Source organism: Ammospiza nelsoni, chromosome 3 (assembly GCF_027579445.1).
Source record: "Ammospiza nelsoni isolate bAmmNel1 chromosome 3, bAmmNel1.pri, whole genome shotgun sequence".
Classification (NCBI taxonomy): Eukaryota; Metazoa; Chordata; class Aves; order Passeriformes; family Passerellidae; genus Ammospiza; species Ammospiza nelsoni.
The window spans coordinates 3,551,892-3,575,225 of record NC_080635.1 but is presented as its reverse complement, the minus strand read 5'-3'; the positions used below and the strand labels follow the sequence as shown (position 1 = coordinate 3,575,225).

At 39.9% G+C, this 23,334-nt stretch overlaps 2 protein-coding genes across 7 annotated transcripts in view; one reads left to right on the top strand and one right to left on the bottom strand.

Moving 5' to 3' along the window:
• The window catches only part of VRK2 (VRK serine/threonine kinase 2), a 38,779-nt gene extending 38,018 nt beyond the window's left edge, over positions 1 to 761 (top strand). For 5 of the 6 annotated variants that reach the window (XM_059468923.1, XM_059468921.1, XM_059468924.1 and 2 more), the window contains one exon: positions 242 to 761. In XM_059468923.1, coding sequence (XP_059324906.1) covers positions 242 to 481 — 240 coding nt within the window. In that variant the 3' untranslated portion in view covers positions 482 to 761. The remainder of the gene's footprint in view (positions 1 to 241) is intronic. The other variant, XM_059468925.1, reaches the window with a different exon arrangement.
• Positions 363 to 21,600, bottom strand: FANCL (FA complementation group L). The gene is made up of 14 exons (XM_059468926.1): positions 21,477 to 21,600; positions 19,658 to 19,716; positions 18,623 to 18,683; positions 17,745 to 17,801; positions 16,010 to 16,107; positions 12,421 to 12,517; positions 9,736 to 9,804; positions 4,197 to 4,347; positions 2,539 to 2,622; positions 2,379 to 2,424; positions 2,210 to 2,291; positions 1,336 to 1,452; positions 894 to 965; positions 363 to 577 (listed from the first exon to the last, which is right to left on the bottom strand). Exons 1-14 carry the CDS (start codon positions 21,567 to 21,569, stop codon positions 542 to 544), a joined length of 1,122 nt encoding a protein of 373 aa, XP_059324909.1. The 5' UTR covers positions 21,570 to 21,600; the 3' UTR covers positions 363 to 541.
• Positions 21,601 to 23,334: the final 1,734 nt, after the last annotated feature.

Sequence of the window (23,334 nt, the reverse complement as noted above, 5' to 3'; positions counted from 1 at the left end):
ATTTCAGCTGTAGAGTTCAATAGTAAATATGGATATGTCTCTTCAGGAGGTGTTTAACCATGCCTTATGTTACACACTTACCATACAATATCCATACAAGTATCAATTCCAGAGGTAAGACTCTGTAAGGATTGCAATGCTTTCTCTAGGATAACCTAAATACCCCAACAGCATCTCTGGTTTTTTGATTCACATCTCACTTCATATTAGCTTTATAATCACAGCTATTTTTCCCCTGCAGGAAGACACTGCAAGAGAGCTGCCACCATTTGACCCCTACAGAATACTCTCAGAATCCCGAAAGAAACTCAATCACCTTGTAACTCCAGTTCCTGCAGCAGTGTCCCAGCCTGGTGCTGACACCACTCATCCCTCTCTCTCTGCTGTGTTTAAGCTTGCATTTGCTGATCAAACCTACCCCTACACTGCAGCTGTTCTGGTGCTTCTGGTGCTCATTGTCCTGTCCTTGTATCTGCTTTGATGTTGCTGTTCCTGTGTCTTCAGTGGGAGTGCAGTGGTGCTCCCACAATGCAGCTTTTTCTTAGAGTTTCTTCATTGAAGATTTTAGTGTCAGGGGCTTGAAAAAGAAGTTTTTAAATAATCCTGTCAGTACAGGCCTTGCACAGGCAAGTTCTCATCAGCACTCAATAGTTACGGATTCTCTGAACTATTTGTGTTGGCTTCTATTTTAAATGTTGAGATTTTTTTTGTTGTTTGTAACTGAACCTTTTGTTACGACATTAAAAAAGTATTAAATACAATGGAGTATGGTCTTTAATTACTCTGGCATTAGTGTGGGGCTGTCTTTATACTGTGTCAGAAAACTTTTAGTTAAACACTGATGCATTTGCCTTTCCTACTCTAGTTCACTCCTACTCCATGGCTTTCCTTACCTTATTACAATAGGGACATTCACCAAAGATGACATTAAAGCTCTGTCTGCTGGTAGGAAGTCCTTGTAGCCACTGCAACACAAGAAGTGGTTTTAAAGTCTCATTGGTTTCATCTCCAATTTAAGAAACATCTATTAATTACCAGAGTTCAGCTGATGAACATCTGACAGGGTACATGCAGTCAGCCTGTGGTTCCCTTTCCCAGAGAGCTGATGTAGGAATTGGGGGTGACAGGACACACGACTGCCACAATGTTCCTCATGGGCTCTTAGTGCAGAATGTAAGTGGCAGTGCTTGTTGTGCAGAAGGTGCCAGCCAGCTGCTGGCAGCTGTGCCCCATGTCCCTTTACCTCATAGAGACAGGCCTGGTGGAAGGGCTGCCCACATGTGCATGCAGAAGGTGCCAGCCAGCTGCTGGCAGCTGTGCCCCATGTCCCTTTACCTCATAGAGACAGGCCTGGTGGAAGGGCTGCCCACAGCAGGGATCGTCGCACACGTGGTCGGGCGCGCTGCCCTCCAGCCGGTAGGCGTAGCAGATCCCACAGTCCTTGGCAAAGTCCTGCAACAACAGCAGGGCTGAAAGGCAGGCCTGGGCTGCTCACACACAAACAGCTTCACCTCTGGTTTTGCTTTTGCAGTTTTTGTTGGCTGGAATTACTGGTTTTTTGCCTTTAAGACATCCATGTTTATGTCACAATGGCTTAGAGTGACACTGGGTTCCAAGTGTGCAAGGCTTGACTGGGTTATATTTCATCCCTTACTGAATTACATCTCATTCAACAAGTATTTTCATACTTTTGGGTGCTTTTTGTTTATTAACCACTATGATTTGTCATTAGACACAGATCAGATCTTAATTTAGAAGCTTCCTGAGTGAAAGCAAAGCTCGTAATCCAGTGTTAAAGCATTGTCAAAAATTGGTTCCCAGTTTGTTTGAAATGCACCAGTATTTGGATGGCCTCTTGTCCCCTCTAAGCAGCTCCACCTAATTAGAACTGAAGTCATCAACATCCATAACAGAATGTTTGGATTTTCCACATCTCATTAGCCACTCTGGAACATCCTCTTTTCCTTTTAATAGTGGAGCCTGTTATGAATGCCCTCACTGCTATGAAGGCCACAGGGAAGTGTGCACCTCTAATCAAAGGTTAACAAGCTCTGACAACTGTTGCTTGAAGTTCAGAAGTCCTTGTGACAATGAATTAATCCAATTACCTCTCAAAAGTCCCTGATTGTCCCTGGCTCTTAGAAAAAGTGACCATTTAAATGTGACTTATTCAGCAATAACGACTGATCATTAACCAAAACCAACTTACGCTTTTTTCCAACACAGCACGAGATGGAAACTCAATTCCTAGGAGCTCTCTCAAGTTCTGTAACAAACTGACTTCTGGGTCCCTGTAGGTGGGAGAGTGGAGAGAAAAATCCACCTGAGGAATGGCAACACCATTTGGGTTTCCAGCCTGCTTTACCAGGGACACTCACCACAAGTGCATGTTGTTGTTGAGTTTGGTTCTCAGGGGGTTCACTTCTGCAAACAGACAGGAATGATGGCATCACCCCAGTGAACCTCCCAGGCTCCAGGTGGGGATTGGGCTCAGAGATCTGAGTCCAGAGGAGAAACCAGTGGAATTTGCTGCCTTACCATGATCTGCTCCAAGGAAATAACACTCTGGAAGCATGTTTGGGTGGCGAGGATCAACCTCTATGTTCACTGAGACATTGTTCCCTGCAAGGAGAAAGCAAGGCCATGGGGAAGCTTTGCAGTCAAGGATTTGAAAAGGAACCATTTTTAAAGGCAGTTTTAAATTGGTTCACTCCGGCTGGGTTTTGTTAGGATAAATAATAGCAAAGTTGGGGGGTGTCCAAATGACTGTACAAAATATCAGTATATGGCAAATACTTAATTTCCACAAACTGTAATTAAAAGTAGCAACTGATTAATTAAACCTGTCAGGCTTGTGTTTCTTTCTTTTAGACTTGGCTTAACCTTTACACTTATTCAGAAAGAAACATAATCAACCCAAGCTAGATGACAACATCCATCCAAAATCTTGGTGAAAATTTAAAGGTAGAGACATGTAACTTACTAATTCATTTTCATCTTTTATAGTCAAAAAGAGAAGCCCAACCCCAATATTAAGCAGCAGAAGTCAGTCCCCTCCCCAGCAAATTCCAGGACTGAGACAACAAAGCTGTATTTTTGAAACAGCAAATATTTGGCTTTACAAGACCCCCCAGCATCCCTGGAAGGGGATGTTCCTCAGAGGGAAGCAGCTCCAAAACATCACAGCAGAGTCTTCTCTGAACAAGGCCAGGTAAAACCCAACCTTTTCTGTAATTAAAGCTGTGTTAAGCTCTCATCCTGGAAGAGGTGGGAATGAATGAAATCAAAGTTCAGTGGTAGCTGAAGGTTCTCTGTGCCTGATAACAAAAGGCTCAAAGCCCTGTCCCTCCTCTGCTCAGCTGCTCCAAGGCACTTTTTGAGGCTTTTCTTCCCTTTTCCTCGGCCTGTGGCAAAGGGCAGCAGGACCAGGACAAAGCCCCTCTGATTGCACACAAAGTGGTGTCTGACCCACACCATTCCAGCCACTTGCTGAACTTTTCCTGTCCTTCCCTCCAGCTCCTTCCTCCCTCCCTCTACAGCTGTCAGGGACAACGTGGGTCCACTCTGTATTCTCACATTTCAATTTGCTATTGGTGATGTGGATTTAGTATAATTATAAAATTCCTTATCCTATGTATGTTAAGACCTTAAAATGCCAGACATCAGCATATAAACTGAGGTACATTTTACAACTGAGTTCTTGACAGGGAAGCCTCATTTCTTTTTATTTCTGTTCTTTCCTCCTTTAACACCCTTTTTCCCCTTGGGCTGCACTCTAAAATTCCTTCCACTCCAGGACAGGATGAATCTAAAGTTTAAAACTGTGGAATTTGTGATTGAGGTAAGGGCTTCGCCTAAGCTGTTTTGTTACAAATATTGATTTTTCTGAGGTTAACATGTAAGTGCTCAGCTTGACAGTTCCATGTTCTTAATTCACAAATACACAAAGTTTTCCTGCAGAAATTTTCATTTATCTGACACCAGAAAGTTGTAATGAATTTCCCAAACAGGATCAGCATTCTGTTATGGAAAATTATTTTTTTTAATATGCAAAAGAAAAGTTCTAACTTAGGTTTTAAGTGTTGCTTTTCCTTTCCCAAACCCAAAGAAGCACCATCTGATGAGACAAGCAGAACAAACCAGCTCCCTGAGTTTTACTTCTCAAATCCACTGTTTCCCTTTAAATCTTTTCCTACCTATTGCAATTCTCCTGCTTGTAGCGCTCCGTGTGGGATTTTCTGGCTCCAGCACCCACGTCTTCCCATCGATTTCATCAAGGGCATCCCAGAATTCCTTCAGCGACTCCAGTGCTGCCAGGAACTGGTTGTAAATGTCTATTAAGGAGTTCTAAGAAAACCAGAAATTTAAACAGATGTCATTGGGTTTCCACCAGCAGCCTGAGAGTATATTTTAAAACCAATTTATTCATTTAAGGAGTGTTGAAATCCATGTGTGTGTCCCAGTGTATCACCATAGCATTAAACATGGAATATTACCTAACAACCTGATCATTATCTCAAAATTAAGCAGTACAAAAACAGGTGCTTAAGATCAGCTTTCAAACCCTGTAAATAAGGCACAAAAAGGAGAAACCATCTAATAAGCAGAGGATTACACGTGGGGGATTTCAATATTTGAGAGTGGATTACATGGAATCAGAAATATCTTTCATTAGACAGGACAATATATAGGATAGCAATGCTAAAGAAATCTTTTGAAATTATCAGTGGGCAAAAAGAAGTCACCATTTCCCCAGGAAAAGACTTCTGCAAGAAGAGAAAAAACACTTCATGGTCAAGGGAATCCTTTGCAGGTGCAGATGCCCATTGAGGGACAGATTTCAAATATTTTGAGGTTCAAAAGAAAAAGCAAATTAAACATTATTTTCTCAGACAGGTATTTTTCTATGAATTAAACAAAATACAGAAGGAACGGTTTCCTTTAATCTGTAGTGATTATATTTTCCCTTTCTCACCAGGACAAAGAGCAGCAAATTATCTGAGTGTTCTCAGATGAAGAAATAGAATTTTTCTACATAATAACTTTTTATATTTTGTGCATGTGTATTTTAGAAAGAAACGGTGTAGCTTGGAAATAAAATGCTACATTTTTTCCTGCTGTTGTTAAATTATATTAAAGTAGGAAAGCACCTAAGCAGAGAAGTGTGAATTCTGCCAATCTCAAAATGTAACGCTTATTATCTTTAAAAGCATTTTGTTACTTTTATAATACCTGAAGTGATATAATAGTGTCAGTCACTTAACCACATCTTAGAGTATAGTATCTTCATCTTAAGTACTATTATTTCCAGTATTTTAATAATTTTCACACAGTCCTGAAATGTGATCTTTTGTGCTCTGATGACACTTAAATTAATAGCATAATTTTCTGGTACTTGCAACAGTTGCTTTCCATTTTGATTTTTTACATTTTTCTATATCACATACAGATAAATCCTCTAATAATCATTTTTATCTTTATCTTCCGGGAATTCAAAGGGTTTCACTAGAAAAAAGAAACATCAAGGGATTATAACCCACAGATAAGTTTTAAAATCCAATTAATTTTAATACTAATTGTAATTTTTCAATGATGTTCCTTAAAAAGGTAGTTAAATCTTTTTCTTTTTTTTTCTACACTGTTCATTTGATCTTATTTGCATGCTTCACTGATGTTGCCAGCTGTCTCCTGCTCTATAAGTAAATGCATCTATAGCTATTTAAATACATCACCTGCTTGTCATGCAAACCATGAAAACTCCAAGATTCCTTTTTATTTGATTACCAACTAATTTTTGGTCGCTGCCCAGCACTTTTAGAACAGCCTGAGATCACACTTTTCTTTGGTCTAAATTACACCAAGACCATTGTTAATAATGTCAAACAGCACAACTCTGTTCCCTGGCCCCCCTTGTACAAATGAATTAAAATTTGTGTGAAATATGTCAAAATTCCTTGGAAAACAAGACATTCCTCATTCAGGCTGTCAGTGCTGCTCACTCTCACAAAGCCAAACTGGTTCCTCCATCCTCCATAACCACCCTGGCTTTGGTGGGTCCCAGGAACTGTGACCCCAATGTCACCTCTGTTATCAGATTCATGGATCCCACATCCATTCCCACCACAGACTTTGTCCAGGGAAAATCAGATACTCTGAACCTCCAAGGGGAACACACATTCTCTTTCACCAGGAAAGGATCATGAGGTTTCTCAACCTCTTTATTTCCATTTCTGTCCTCTGCACTCTCATCTCCCCCTCATCACCAGGACCTCTTCATGCCAATTCCTTTCTTCTTTCAATTCAAACATTCTCCCAAGCCCACCCTTACTGCCCATACACCATTCCCTCCAATCAAAGGAATAAGAAAAAATGGGAAAAAAATCTCACTCTACTCTTGGTTCTAATTTCTAGAGCCACAGAGGCTGGGAAGAATAAAGACAAAATCTCGAGTCTGTGCCTGCCAAAAAACCAATGAAGCCTTTCAGGAACTTCTAAGAAGTGCTGTAACCTATATGGCTGTTCTGCCAAATTTCAAGCATCTGCTCCAAATCCTGGATGAACTAAATAGTGATCAAATGGTAATAAAAAAAGATCCAATTAAGATAAATACAGAACAACTGATTGCAACTTATTTTTCAAAAACAGATAAAAATGTAATCTTTATTTTGATATTTTTTGGCTAAAATTCTTCCTAACAGAAAATTTGCTTATCCAAAATTAAAACAACTGCAAAGCCCCCTAATAAGAAAGGTGGAATAGCCTAAACTATAGGTACCATTACCTTCTTGCCCTTCATGAATTAATAAATAAAATACAATTTAATAAAGCAAACAGTCATTAAATGGAAAAGGGATCACCTAAAGAATTTATGATTCTGTAGATTTGTTTGGAAACAGTTCTTCATCAACAGCAGTTTAACAATTTCCCCTCTCCTTAACAGAAATCAAGCCAAGACACAAGCCTGAAATCTTTATAAAGTGTCTTGTCAACCATCTCCATTTTCTGCATTTACAGCTGGTGCCTGTGAAGTTCCTTTGCCAAGAAAAAGCACAATTACGATGCTTTTTATTGTGTTTTCATCTAAATAACCCAAGAATAATCTCATTCCCAGCAGTCCACCTTCTGCACCTTGCATTCCTGTTTCCTTGCTGGCTGCTGCACGACCTCATTAGTCATTAATTTCCACTCCCATGACCTTCATGTAGCCAGCCAGGTGGGCAGTGGTCAGTCTGGAAACCTCACCCTGACAGGAGACACCCTGATTCTGCAGAACTGCACTTCCAGCGTGTGCTAAAACTGGAGAGAGCACATTTATCTGCTTCTTTAGAAAAAGGCTATAACAGAAATAAGTAGATGTTCTTGCACTTGTCATTGAGAAGCACTCTGCATTTATTTGGCACTTAGAGCAGGAGCAGCAGCAGCAGCATTGCCCTTGGTGCTGATTTCTTACTACTCTAAAACGTCTCCTCTGAGCCAGAATCCACTGGCTGTTGCTGCTCATGCTGTGAGACACCTGCACTGGCTACTGGGCTTGTCATGACGCACAAAACCCCACCATCTTCAGCTTGACATTGTGCAAGTTATAATTATTCATCCAAATGAATATGTCAGAGCAGCAGCAGCAGACCTCTCATCAGAGCAAAAGAAAAATACATCAAAACATTATCAACCCAGCAGGAAGACAGGGACCATAAGGAAAATTACCCATTTTTAATATGGATGCCATAAAGCCATGTCTATTATTATACGGAAGGGGAAAAAAAAAAGAAGGGAAAAAAAAAAACCAACAACCCCTCAAGTTTAAAATCCATGAGCCTGAAATAGGCAGCAGCACACACAAGGGGTGGGAAAGAAAAATCAATTACCTGCAATCTATTTATATTTTCTTTCATAGGAGTTTATATTCTAATGGTGCCATTGCACCAATTTAGTTAAGCCTTGTCAATTTATCCTTTAAAGGCGTAATATTAAAAGTTTAAGACCAATTGGTACCAAAACACCACGTTATTTCACTAGAGAAGAGGTGTAGCCTGTTCTTTTTCCCTTTTAGGAACCAAAATTTTCATGCACTTGAGTACCTGCTGAATTCTGCTGCCAGTGGTGTTGCAGCATTATCTAAGCTTAACCCATATTTTATCACGGCGTGAGGGCTGCTCGCCACAGTGATTCCCACACATTTGGAAAATAAACACAATTTACACAATTACCAAAGCCATTTGTCCCCACAAGTGTTGGGTTCATGTCACCCCCACACAAAAGGTCAATTTGCAAAAGCTGAAGCGTTTCTGTCTGCTGGTATTTGGTTCAGGATTAGAGCAGGCTCTTTGCAGCTGGGATTATTTAATGATTTCAGAACAGGCTCTTCCCTTACACACAAACACCTTTTGTTCATGTTCTCAAATAGTCCCCAGGTAATTCTAACTGGAAGAAGATTTTAAGCATCAGAGTGTTGTATTTTTAAGAGGGGATTTTTCCTTGGCTGTAGTGCCAGTATCAGTATATCCACCCCCATTTTTAACTTGTCAAAGGCTGCTCCATGTCAGGTTTTTCCAGAACATTTTATTAAAACACAAGTTCATCTTTAAAATTACTAACAGTAAACACAGAGAAGGAGTCACTGTCAGGGATGCTTGATATGTTAATTTGAGGCAACATAAATTGCAAGGCTGTAAATTAATAAAACACTGTTCAAAATATGTATTTAGTTTGAGGTTAAAAACAGCACTTGAAATCCTGGCCAGAGTGTAGGGACTCCAGTAAAATTCAAGGGAAAAACATTTATTTAAACTGCTCCAAACCATATCAGAGAATCAAAACCTAAACTTACATAAATAAATACATTTTTCATTTGCAGTGGTTGATCTTTGCAGTTGTTTCCTCTCAATATTAGTGGGCCTGAGGTAACACACAGAACCTTGAGTTGTGCAGAAAAATTATATGCCCAGCTTAAATTCATCCTGCTGCAACCTCCCAGCCATGTTCCCCATGTAAGTTGTTATTTATTGCTGGGTAGAAACCCTTGTGAGAGTTAAAATTACAGGTGCAATCATTTATGTAAAAACTATTTTCTCAATTTAATGAAATATGAATTATTTCCCATATTCAAATTAGCTTGTATCTGAGCAGTGACATTTAAATTCATTTAGTAAAGCACACATGCACTATTCAGGAAGAAAGGTACATGAAATAATGTGAAACACCCACAAAAGACAGTGTAGTTCTTCATAGCAGCAATAGCAGTTAAACTAAGAAATTAGAATTTCATTAAATACTTTCCTAGATTGATTATAACTGGAAAAGTTTTATTAAGTTATGAAAGCTCTATATGATAACAAACTGGGGAAAACTCTATAGGACAACCAACTCCTCTTTTCAATGTCTGTCAGCTTTAGAGGGTGTTTCTTTTCTAGAAACAATAATTTTTTCTACATTTCACTTTCTTTGCACTTTCCCACCATAATTCCTGGAGAATTGTTTGTCACATGAACAGCTTAAAAAAAAAAACCCCAACCAGTACATACAACATGCAAGATAAATCTCATGGCAAGGAAGATATTTAAGGTACTGTGATAAGGAATATGGAATTCAGTGCTATTACATTTTTATGAGCATGTACAGAAATAAAATGCACACAGGGAGAAAAGCTGGAGTTAAAAACCAAAGCCAAGCCCTTGTTACCACCCCTCCATTGCATATGTATTTTTATTTAAAAAAGCTGCCTAGTCCAGCAGTTACCTGTGGCATCCAGGAAACAGCAAATGGAACAGGAAAATCCACAAGGCAGTCTGGTGGTTCTGTGGGATACTGAGGGAGGGAAGGAAAAAACAGTTTGGGATTTTTTTCTCTTAGTGATTTAAAGTCAGACTGATACTCAGCTGCCAAATTTGATAACAAAATATGAGCACTTCAAGCATCTTGAGAACTTGGCTCTGAGAGGAAACAGTATGTAAAGAATTTTCAGGAATAATTATGAATGTTAATTATCATTTAAAGAAGAAAGCTACATGTAAATGTTTTATTTATCAGTATTTAGTAAAGGCAGGAGAATCCCAATTTTCTGTGTTCAGTGGTCACAAAGGAACATTAAAGAAACCTTAGGAAACAAAGCATGAAATATTTTTTTAAAATTTCTCCTCAATTATACATACTAGAAACCAAAGTTTAAAAATCAAACACCCCTTCCATGAGTCAATAACTAATTTTCATTTAAGCTGAACTATTTGTTCTGAATGGTAACATTTTGTTTTTTAAAACTGAAAGTAATGCAGAGTACTCAACTATTAAGAAAGAAATGAGTGAACATAGACCAAAATAAATAAAACAAAACTTGATCCAAATTAAGAGACAACAATAAGAAAAATTTTTAAAAGACTGTATTAAAAAAGAAGCTATAAAATGTTTGATGACTCCATGACATCTTAGCTTATTACAGTTACAATCAAATGTGTGTGTCAGAAGTTATCCTATTTTTCTTAGGCCAATTTAAGCAACTATTAAATACAATATTTATATTGGTTTTCTGAGCATGCAGCTAACTTTATCTAGAGAAAGCATTTTCATAGCCCTTGCCAGATCATTCAGATAATTACCAAAGTGTCTTAATTACTACACATCAGGCAAATCCTTCCAGTGGCCTGTTTGAAGCCTTGGGGTCTGAAATGCTCCTGCACGGATCTTAATCAAAGAAACAGCATAACAGAAATAAACACATTTTTATTAAAGCATCTTATCAGAAGAAATGCCTTCCCAAAAAAGACTTCAGCCAAGTCTCCTCAAATGCAGTGTCTGTGTGTATGAAGGCAAATCAAATCCCCAGAACAGTATTTCACACACAAATTTTGTCTGGCAAATTTAAATGCCAGACATGGTTTACAAAGGACAAGAAATTGATCCTTCATCATGAAAAATACTTGAAAACAAAATGAAAAAAATGAAAAAGAAAAAGGATGATTACTTATTAAAACAGACAAGTCTGATAATCTAATCTTTTTGTTACATATATCTTTAATTGTTAGATGGTGTTTTTTCTGCTATGAGGAGTATTCTGCAATTTTATTACTATCAAATGAGGAATATTCAGCTATTTTATTACTATCAAAAAACCCCACAAGTTTGCACAAGGACAGAAATTGGGAATCTCCGTTCCCTCAGGACTCTGCTAAGTTAATGCTGAACAGAATCAGCCAATGCACCAGTGTCAGTGTGACCATGGCAGCTGCTTGAGAAAAATGAATGTTTCACTGTAATTTGTTCTGCATTTTTATACTTTCAAATAGTTAAAATATTTTACTTCTATTGTCCTAAGAGCAAAAAGCCTTAGGGCAACAGGTTGCACCAAATTTCTAGTGTCACACAAAGCATATTTATCCCTTATAAACAACACAACCTGGTTCCTCTCCTTGCACATTAAATAGCCCATAATTGCACTTCCATCAGTGTATTTAATAATGGACTGACTAGCAAATTAATTATGCAGTCATTACTCTCTGCATGTAGGACAGTTTTACTCTTTCTAAAAATCCACTGGAGCAACACTCATTCCCAAACAATATTTTTCCCCTACAAAGGTAAAGCTTGTTCATGTTATGTAAGACTAAAAAAATTTTAAAAAACCTCCTGGTTTGTAAAGGAATACAGGATGCCTGTCAAGGTGGGATTCCATCCTACAATTCCATGTCCCTCTTTGTGCTTTCAAGATTATAACTTGAGCTGATGGACCACAGATAGTCCCAAACAACATCCAGACACTTTTAGATTCCTTTTTCCCCTGGACTGATTTTCTGAAGACAACAATTATTGCCAGGCAATTGTCACCACACAGCCTGAATATTCACAGTCTCTGGTGGGAGATTTATGCCTTGAAATGAGACATTCTATGAAGAAATGTTGTAATTTGAGTTCAGTGATAAGTACCAGGAAGAATTAAATTTTTTCTCTTTCTGCAAATGCCATGGGTTTGATTTGCAAGTACTGTCAAAATGAGACATTTATTTAGACTAAAAAGAAATAATTTTTCTGACTGACTTCAGTTTTTCATAAATCTTTACATCTCTGACTTAAACAGCAAGACTTGTTAATAACCAACCCAACATCCTCTAATTCTTGTTCTGTGCACAGTCTCTGGATGGAGTGATAATGAAGGAAAGTCTCCCAGATGGCTTTGTCAGTAATCCAGTAAAATGAGTACAATATCAAAGTGTTTTTCATGTGATGCACAGATGCATCTTACAGATAACCATAATCCAATATTAATTTTAAATATAGCTAGTCTGAAAACTCAGGAAAAAAAAATTAACTGACCTATTACCTTGCAGAACAGACACACCAGCAAGCAAACCAATCCTCTAAAATCCTAATGAATTAAGAAAAATCAATATATTGCAAGGAAGCCTCAAGATATCTTGTCCCACATCAATTTACCTTTGCATTTAACTTGAGAGTGATGAGATGCTGCCGACCACAAGAGTCTTCAGCTTTTAACTTGACTGTGCTCAGCCCAGTGTCCACATAGGCCACTCTGGAAGAGAGAAGAAAACTCTGAGAGCCCTGCAGTTCGCAATACCCTGATTAGTCTGTTACAAATATTAATCAGAAGGAGCCCTATATGCCAAGCATTTCTGCTGCTGCAGATTTACTGCTGTTAATACACCAGGCTGGTGCTTAATGCAGCCATATATCTCAGGGTTATTTACAGAGTGTGTCAGGGCTCATGCTGTGGTCAGTGAGCACCGGGTTGCATTTTCCATCAGCGGAACCTCTGACACACACAGCGTGTTCCTGTCAGCCTCTGCTTATGTACACATTAAACTTCCTGTCAAATCTGTGATCCATTTCTGCAGTTTCTTACTCTATCAGACTTTTATGCTCTTGATTTGCTTTTCTCTTCAATGAAGTTCTCTTTTATTATCAATACTATTATTGTGGGAAATTCAGTGCATATTGGTTCATATTCCAAAATTGATTTTCTGCAGAAAATAGTACCTGAACAGGTACAAAATGAGTTATTTATGATGATTTGCCTTCATTTCATGACAGTTTTACACTGTATTCATGCACCCTAGCAAGCAGAAAGTATATACTAAATGTGAAAAAGAAGTTTTAAAACTTCTGACTCTTTGCTTAAGATGTCACTGGTTCATGTCTCCCACCACAATGAAGATGGATACAATTGTAAAATATATTGTTCTCTACAGGTGGATTCTGCTTAGTAGCATCAACAATTGCCAAAAAGGTTCAAACCTCCCCATATATTATATTTACCAGTAAACTGGGCATGTGGATATTCTGGCATTTTTACTATGTCATTCCTGTGTAAAGATAAAAAGCAGTCCAAGGTAATTGCCCAACTTATCACCCAGACTGATGGAAAGGCCTAACACAGTTCAGAGGGAGCATGTGCTTGCTGGCCTAAGCAACATTTATTTTTTTAAACCACCACATACTAGAAAAATCATGTAGTTCTCGCAAGTGAAGCTGGCAACAGAGTTGTAGAGGCCTGTGGAAGAAAAAGCAGATGTACCCTAAAGGGTTGTACACCCATAGGAAGGAAGTGAAAAGAAGAAAATTGTCTACAAAAATGAAATAGCCTCAATAGGAGGGAACTGAAAAACACTCATGAAAAAAGCAGTAGCGGTAATAAGAAGAGAGAGAGACGTTATTTCATGTTTAATGCTGATTAATGCAATATTAAAGAGACCTGCAGATTTCTGGGAGCATTTCTCCACAACAGCTGAAAGAAAAGACAAGTCTTGATAAAATGTAATTCAACTGGAGCCAGTTAAACTTGATATACTTGGAAAAAATTAGAGGATTCTTCCTTGAACTGGGGGGAAAAACATCATTACTCCTGTTTTGTTCCAACTTTACCTCAAAAGTGTATCAGAGTTCTATAAAGATGAGAAACCACCTCTATAGCACCCCTCCATCTGCTGCTTCCTGGACTGGGGGGTTCCTAAAGCAGCAGCTAAGGCCCAGCATGGATACTGCAGTGAAAAATGCAGCAGTGTCCACAGCAAAGCACAACTGCTGCCTGCAAAGAGCCACAGCAAAGGAAAACAAAAATGAAATTATTAAATTAAAATTAATGGGATGATACCAAGGTGTCTGGGATTTTACCTGTTCTGACAATCATCTTGTTTGGACCACTTCAATCTCGATTTATAAGATAAGGATGGATTTTTTAGTTTAAAGTCACACTTTTTGTATAACCATATAAAGATTTGTGTACATAGGTAACATTTCACTTATACAGACTTTTGTTCCTCTGTAGGCTCTGTCATTTTATCACAGAAAAAAGATTAAAAAAGGAATAAAAAGAATTAGCATAAAGATGGAAAGCCTTAGGTAAATCTCTGAAGTCCAGCATAACACACAAATGACTGAGAGCACAGGAGCAGGCAGGATTCCCTGGAAATGGAGAAGGCAAGAGAAGAAGATACTTTGTATGAAATAAATGGGAAAGTATCAGGCATAAGAGCTTTGAGACAACATGGACTTAAGAGATACTGGCAACATTTTTGAATCCCCGTGAGGGTTATAGGAGGTTTTTTATAGTTGATAATTTGCCTTCCACTGCCACTGGCTCAACCAGCTTGAATAAGGGGAAGTATTAGAAGAGCCTTTCCTGTAACTTTACTCCTGCAGTAGTATCTCTCGCTCCCCAGTTCAAATCTTTCAACTTTTTTTTTTTCTCAGTTAGATTTGGGTGCAGTCAGCTCCCAGCATGACCCAAAACTTGCTAGGAATGAGTAAATCTGGGGTACACAACAAGCAAGGGTTTTTCCTAAGAAAAATCCTTAACTAAAGCTCAAGGTGTGAGCAGTGATTGCTCCTTGCTGGCAGCACCAAACCAGACAGCTCTGCTCAAAGATGACTGCAGGATGTTCTTAACTGCCATGCAAATAAAGCATCACCTACAACTCAAAACCAGCCTCAGTTAAGAGGCTTCCTTAGAGAGCCACTTCAGTGCTAAAAGCACTCTGGAATCAAAGGTGTGACTAGCTAATGGACTCCACATGGCCTGTCCAGGTTATTCTTCTTCCAAGCCAGAGCAAACCTGATGTGATTCCCTATGTGCAGCACAGTCCCTTGATCAGGGACTGATTTCCCCAAACCTTCTTCAAGATTTTGGGGTTTGTTTTTTTTTCACTGGTGTTTTGTTTTTTATCCATTTTGGGAGAGCAAACACAATTGAAAATTTACTTCTCATGTGTTTAGGAAATTTTACCTAATATTCTCAGACTCGACTCTGTGAAATTTGAGTATGGCACAATTTCGTATTAGCAATGGCAACCACTGACAAAAGCTTCAGCTGATTTCTCAAGGGTGCTTTCAATCTTTAAATAAAAGTGGGCCTTGAAATTCCCACTCAGTGTTAATCACATGTTGTTTATCTATATAGAAATCAGGTGGGAAAACTCAAAACTATTCTTACACCTAAGGCTTCTTTATTTCATTTAGCACAAGATACACCTGTTCAAGTTTTGGGTTGAGACTTTTCATATTCTCCCCTCCACTCATGAATTTTTTGGGTAGATTTAACTTTCTGTGGAATAAATAATAAATTCCTCTAAGAAGACCCTTGTGCTGAAAGAGCAGGTTCTTTAGAAGTTATTGTGCTAATTCTAAAAAAAGTAGGAAATGTTTTTATGAAAGCATAAAGGTAAATGATGATCAACCACAGGGTTAGTCACAACCAGCTGTACAAAATAGGGAAAAGAGAGCTATAAATATTAACATTAAATATGTTTAATATACCAGTAGTTTATAGGTCAAAGAAGAAATGATTTCTTAGTAGTGTATCACCTTTCAGCTCAGTTATTTGAGACAGAAAATATGCCTAGAGTTGATACAGGTTTTTTGGGTGTTTTTAATTTAAAAACAAAGCAAAATCAGTTTCTGAATAGGGTAAATGAACAGAACAAGTACATTGGATGTGTTCAGCTCACAAATACAAAAGAGGAACAGATATTCTAAAGATGATGTTTGTTAAGAACTAAAACAATCACACCTATTCCAGCCCAGTATTTCTAGATCTCTGACAAGGCAGGAGTAGTATTCTGGAGGCCTTGGAATGTGCAGGTCTTGTGTGTTCTTTAAAGCAATTTCCTGTTTAAAAGAACATTAAAAACATCATTAAGAGCAATTTCAATATTTTTGCATCTATTTAGCCATGTGATTTTTGCAATTCATTTGGAAATATTAAGCTTATGTAAAATTAACTGTACACTGCATTTGTTTTGTTATAGCCTCCAGCTAAAGCAGACAAAGAAGCTGTTTGGTAAATTACTTCAGATACTGGTAATGAAAACATCTGCAATTTAAAAAAACCCCACAGATGTTGACAACGGAGTCTTCAGATGCAAATATCAAATGTGCCTCTTTTTCAGCTAATAAATCTGAAGTCAAGCATCTTGACTGAAAGAACATTTCAAAGGAAGGTTCTATTAAGCCCACAGCTGTCTCCTGGGCTCCACTGCCACAAAAGACAACACATCTATGATATTCCCCATATTTATATATATATATATATTTATTTTTATATATATATATATATATATATATATATATATATATATATATATATATATATATACTTTATATAGCAATCAAAAAACAAAATCAGTTTCTCAGTTTTAACAACACAGGATCCCTTGGAGTAAGTTTTGGTGCAGACACTCTTCAAGAATGCAGTAATGTTTCAAAAAGAACTTTTTATCAAAAAGTTAATGTTACTGTGAAAAATAAGCCCTAACCATGTTGTGTTGTGCTACTTGTTCTTTGAAAGTGCATTTGAGCTAAAATTATGCTTACAGAACACATACATTGATGACATTTAAAGTTATTAATAATTTAAATGAAAATATAATTTTTAAGACAAGTTTAACAATAATTCTTGCCCAGGTCTCCTTTACTGTTGTCAGTGTTTTCACTCTCTGCAGTAACTGAGAACCACTATTTTGCTATTTTGAATGAACTATACTTTGACTGCATTCTCATTGTCTGAGTGCTTGTGTAGGCAGGCAAATAGATTGGAACAACTATTATAAAGCTTTCCAAAACAGACATTCTTATTTAGGTCTATTCCAAGCATAGCAGAGCAGCAGTGTAATGCCAGGAGGAATTTCTGCTGTGGTTTTGAAGAATACTTCCTGTGTTTTATTCCTCAAGTAAAGTAGGTTGGATGAAGTATTCATCAGCAAGAATGCTCACAGAAAAATGTTTTACTAATAGATAAGAATTCCCAGTTACATGTTGATTAAAGGTTTGCTACTCTTCAACCCCAGACCTGAAAAACTTTTAGAAGAAGAATAAACAGCAGCCTCTGAAATATTAGGGGAAAAAAAAAGCTTCTGCATTTATTTGTCAAATTGTTAGTCAGGTGAAAGCACCTTCAGCAATCCACTGACTTCATAGCCCATTGTATAATTACAGGCCTGCTTTACCATCTAGACAATAACAGGAATTCCAAGAATATCACTGTAAAGAGGATGGCTCTACACTGAGATTCCTTGCTGGGTTTTAAATTTTTATAGCACTCCAACTTCCAAAGAATAAAGTCACTTAAATCCTAAAGGATATTTATACAGCTATTACATGAACAGCATAAATACAAAATCACCTCTTCTTAATAAATAAATAAAAAAGAGCTATATATCTACGGGACAGTAATCTATAAAACACTGAAAGTGAAACCCAAAGCTCTAAGAGCATCCCATGTCCCACATACATATTCTGCCACTCACCAAAACAGTTTTCAGCTCCACCATAAAGCTGACAAGGTCTGGGCAGCTGTGCAGCCGCTGGAGGAAAGAGAGGATTAGCTAATTTTCTGCAACTTCTGGTGCTTCAGCCCAACTGTTTCTCTGGTATTGTCAAACCAAACATAAAAAAAGACCAAGTGCATTCCACATGTTTAAATTACAGAAGAGAAATTCCAGGAAACTTAACTGAGAATGAAACATCCTCTGGCAGCACTCATTTATGGATGTATTGAGATACAGTGTCTCAAGCAGCACCTGTGGCAAAGGCTCCTCCTTGGAAACAAAGTATTCCTTGGGACTTCAAACACGCTGCATCCTCACTCCAAAGCTTCCTTTGGATACTGAGATGCAATTTAGACCCCAAGAATGAACTGAGACTATTAATAATTAACGTGAATTCTCTCCTTTGCATTGTGAACAACTTGTAAAAAAGTAAATACATTTTTAAAAAAGACAAAATCTGTTCTAATTGAGAGACTAAAGAAAAATTCCAGTAAAATGTCATAAGTCATTTATTAAAAATTGTTCTAGCCTGATCTCAAAACAAAGAAGTGTAAAGGTTGAATAAAAATAAATATTTACTAAATTCTATCCATTTCTCATTATATTTACTTGTAAATCCTCAGACATTTAAAAATAAATCTTGGCTCTAGGGTGAAAGGAAGATTCTTTAACCCTTTTAGAATAGGTGTGCAAGCACAAGATGTCACAGAATCATTAGATTTCAAAGATTTTTTCATTAGATATCAAAGATTTAAGACTATTTAATAATAATAATAATAATAATAATAATAATAATAATAATAATAATAATAATAATAATAATAATAATAATAGTAAGTGGTTTTAAACTTGTATACCTGCTTCAAAACGTGCCGGTAGCTGTGCAGGATCCTCTTCAGCCGCCAGCTGCACTCTATCCTGGACAAACAGAGTTTGTGCACATTTCAAACTCACACTACATCATCTTTCAAAGGCAGAAAGCCTTCTAAACACAACAGCTTTTCTTGGATAAAAACAAAGGAAGGAAACAATACTTAAAACTCTGTTCAAAGTTACTCAAAACTTCCAAATGTCACCATGCTAAAGCCCATTAAAAATTAAGCATCAACCTGCAAAAGCCTGCTCCGTGCTGAAAACAACAACATCATTCTTGCAAGCGAGTGTAACTTCATAAAATACACTAATATTTAAAAGTGATAACCTGCAAATGTCAAAGTTACCTGTAATGCAGTTTTAATTACCCAGCCTAGAATGCAATAAAGCCATGGAATGCCACATCTGCTCCCAGTTTGGGGCTGGCCTAGGCAGAGCTGTGGAATACAAAGTTAAAGCTCATCCACGTACATGGATTTGCCTCTTTCACCCACTTCCCACAGACTGCTGGGATAAACACAGAAATGAGAACAGGGCTTCTAAAGAAAGTTGGGTCATACCAATTAATAGAAACAGCCAACAGAAAATGAAGTTAAAAAGCTCTGTTAACCATCATTGCTTAAATTGCTTACATAATTGCTTAAATTTACAACTTTGCACTGAATTAGCTGTTTCCCAAATGGTGACATAGAAATGATCTATAAATACAAATTATATAAAAAATATAATTTTTTCCCAAGTACATTGCTTCATATATGTAAATACAACCAATTAATTACAACATGTTTCAAAGTTAATTAACAACTAAATATTTTGATATAGGCAGTGCTTATTGTCAGCATTTATTACCACTGATGCTGTGCAATTTTGTTGCAAGGTTAAGCTGAAACCGGAGAGAATTAATTAATAACACTGATATTGGAAAAAATAATAACTCATTTTCATATCCATTATTGTTTTTATCAATATTAATTTTGTTACATTACACTTTTAGAAATTAGTAGCATAAATTCTCTTACCTGGCATTTTTCAATTGCAAATCCACTGGTAGCAGTATCCTGATGTGGAAGTTTCTACCCTTGAAAAGAAGTATTTAGTTAATAGGAAGGTGAGAAAAGAAAAATATTAGACACTTGTGGGAAGGATTCCTCATCAGATCAGCTACTAAGAAAGAAAATTTGTCTTTTCTGTCTTTCAGGAATATTATTCAGAATCTCTTTCCTTAGGGATAAAAAAGCAGTATGAGTGACAGGCACAAATAATGTTGATTTTAATTCTGAAGCTGAAGTACTCTTGACCTTTAATTCACAATATTCAGTAAAAACTCTTCAGTACATCACATTTCATAAAGCAAACATAACACCTTTCAAGAGAAAAATAAACCTTATCCAAATCTGGACAAGACAAAAACATATAATTTAATCCAAAGCATGCTACTGTACATGAAAGTTTGTCTCCAACTCCAGTAAGACAAAACAGATGCTTATCATAAAAGCAACTACACTAAAAAGAACCTTGGGCACTGATCCACAGCACATTTCAGCAGAGTTTTACAAACTGTAAACAAAAGCAGCCCCAAGTACATAAATTTAATTTTTTTTTCTTGTCAGTGCAATCCACATGAGGCAGCTTCTAAATACCCCCTACTTGTATTTTCATTCCTTATTGAGGTTCTCCCTCTACTTTAATAAAACTGAAATAAAGTCAGTGAAGCCTCAAAGCAAAGGGGGCAGATAAGTTATCCTAAAACTTTTATTCCAGATCCTACCCCAGCTCAGGACACCTTGAAGTTGGGGTACTGGGTCCCCAGCACAAGCAAGACATGGACATGCTGGAGTTAATCCAGGGAGGAGCTCTGAGGGTGACCAAAAGCTCAAAGCATCTCTCACGCCAGGAGAGCCTCAGGGAGCTTGGACTATTTAGCCTGGAGAAAAGAGGGATCATGGATGACTACAGAAGGTACAGCCAGATCTGAGTGACACACACTGACAGGTGACAGAAATACAGGAAGTATCATCTAAATGGAATGGAAAAAAACCCCTTAAATAGTTAAGGGGGGATCAGAAACTGGAAGAAGCCATATAAGAGGTTGCACGCTCTTGGTCGGAGATATTCACAACGCGGCTGCAAATGGTCCAAAGCAACCACTTAAGGCAGAGGACCTCCAGACGTTTCTTTCAATCTCAATGTCAATTACATTTTTGACAATGCTAGTGGACACAGCCCACGTCTTTTGCCATCTACTTAGAGGAGTAAAGCCCCACGCTATTTCTAAATTAAAATGCACCCGTTCAGAGCTCTTTGTATGTGATATTTTAAGGAGCCACAGCTGCACAGTGTCAGTGCAGGCAAAGCCGGGCTCCTCACGCTGCCTCAGGCGCTGTTCTGCCCCTGCACCGCGCTTTCCACACCCCGAAGGACGATGCAGCCGCTTCAGCTGAAGCCTCAAAAGTAAATGAAAGGAAAACACCCATCGCCAGTCATTTATGTCAACTTTTACCACAGGCCATGAACGCGGGCACATTCAGCCTTGCCCCAAAATCACTTTTGTCAGCACAACTAACCCAGCCCAGAAGGCAGCAGGAAACCATTCCCGGGGCAAACCCGCGGGACGGCGGCGGGAAACGGCACTCCCCAATTCACATTGCCGGCGGCTCAGTCAGGAACCCCGGCAGGCTGAACCCCTCAGAGCCGGCAGGGCGGGAAACGCTTCCCCCTCAGAGCCAGGCGCGGCACGGCGGGAAGCGGTCTCCCTCCCAAGACCCGGCAGAGCGGGAAGCACCCTCCCTCCACCTCAGAGTAAGGTCCGCCGGCCGAGCGGCGCCCGGGCCGCGGTACCTGGGCCGTGACAAAGCCCTCGTAGGCGGTGCCGTGGCGGTCCTGCGGCAGCAGCAGCGGGCATTGCCGGAGCAGAGCCCGCGGCCCGGCCATGTTCCCGCCCGGCGCCGCCGCCGTCGTTCGAACGCGCGGCCCCGCCCCTGTCCGCGGGCGGCGCACGCGCCTGAGGGGAAGAGAGGCAAGGGGCGGGCGCGTGAGGGGCGGCGCGCCACGCTGAGGGGAGCGCACCTGAGGGGACGAGCATAACACTGAGGGGAGGAGCGCACCTAAGAGGAGAGCACCCGAGGAGAGGAGCACACCTGAGGGGGGAGTACACCCCAGAGGAGGGTTGTGTCGCTGAAGGGAGCACACCTGAGGAGGGGGGAGCGTACCTGAGGGGTGAGGTGCCGCTGAGGGGAGCGCACCTGAGGGGGAGCACACCTGAGGTGAGGGTTGTGTCGCTGAGGGGAGTGCACTTGAGGAGAGGGAAGCTCACCTGAGGGGGGAAGCACACCTGAGGTGAGGGTTGTTAATCCAGGGAGGAGCTAAGAGGAGTACCGCTGAGGGGACGAACACACCTGAGGGGACAAGCGTGTCACTGAGGGGAGGAGCACACCTGAGAGGAGGATTGTGTGGTTGAGGGGAGTACACCTGAGGGAGGGAGCACACTTGAGGGGACAAGCGTGTCACTGATGAGAGGAGTGCACCTGAGAGGAGGGTTGCGTGGCTGAGGGGAGTACAGGTGAGGAGGGGGCAGCCTACCTGAGGGGTTAGATGCCACTGAGGGGAGTGCACCTGAGGGGGAGCACACCTGAGGTGAGGATTGTGTCGCTGAGGGGAGTGCACCTGAGGGGGGGAACACACCTGAGGGGACAGGCGTGTCACTGAGGGGAGGAGAGCACCTTAAAGGAGGGTTGTGTCACTGAGGGGAGCGCCTCTGAGGGGGGAGCACACCTGAGGGAAAAGCACACCTGAGGTGAGGGTTGTGTCGCTGAGGGGAGTACACCTGATGGGGGGAACACACCTGAGGGGACAAGCGTGTCACTGAGGGGAGGAGCGCACCTGAGAGGAGGATTGTGTGGCTGAGGGGAGCACAGCTGAGGAGGGGGGGAGCACACCTGAGGTGAGGATTGTGTCGCTGAGGGGAGAACACCTGAGGAGGGGGAAGCTCAGCTGAGGAGGGGGGGAGCACACCTGAGGTGAGGATTGTGTCGCTGAGGGGAGCACACCTGAGGAGGGGGAAGCTCAGCTGAGGAGGGGGGGAGCACACCTGAGGGGAGGAACGCACTCGAGGGGTGACGTTCGTGCCACTGAGGGGAGCGCAACTGTGGAGAAGCAAACACCTGAGGGGAGAGGCACACTGCGCTGAGGGATGAGAACCCTCAGGGGAGGCACGCATGTCCCGAGGACGGGAAACCCTGAGGGAGAGCCCCCCGCGGCTTCCAGAGTCTCAAGGAGCAACCCTGTTTTCTCGCACAGCAAGGACGGGCTCCTACTACTTTGAGGAGCGTCTTTTCCAGAGTGCTGAAGGAGCACAGCTGCCCTAGAGCAGAGCCGGGGATTCTTCACTCTTTAGCACATCCTGAGGAGACTGGATTAAGTAAGGAGTAAGCTGTTAAGTAAGGATTAATATTATGTAAGGGTCATAGTAAGGGTCATTAATATTAAATAAGGGTCAGCTGACTGGGTCATGGAGATTTTTGTGCCACCCAGGGCAAGGGGTTATTCGATTTATGCATTCTTTTCTAGTGGTCAACATTTCCTACCATAACACTTTTAGGGCCATAATAGCTCTTCTGCCCTCTCACACAGGTACTGGGATAAAAACCTTCCTCTCCTTTCTCGGTGGGTTGCTGCCAGAACATGGCAGCCACAGTAT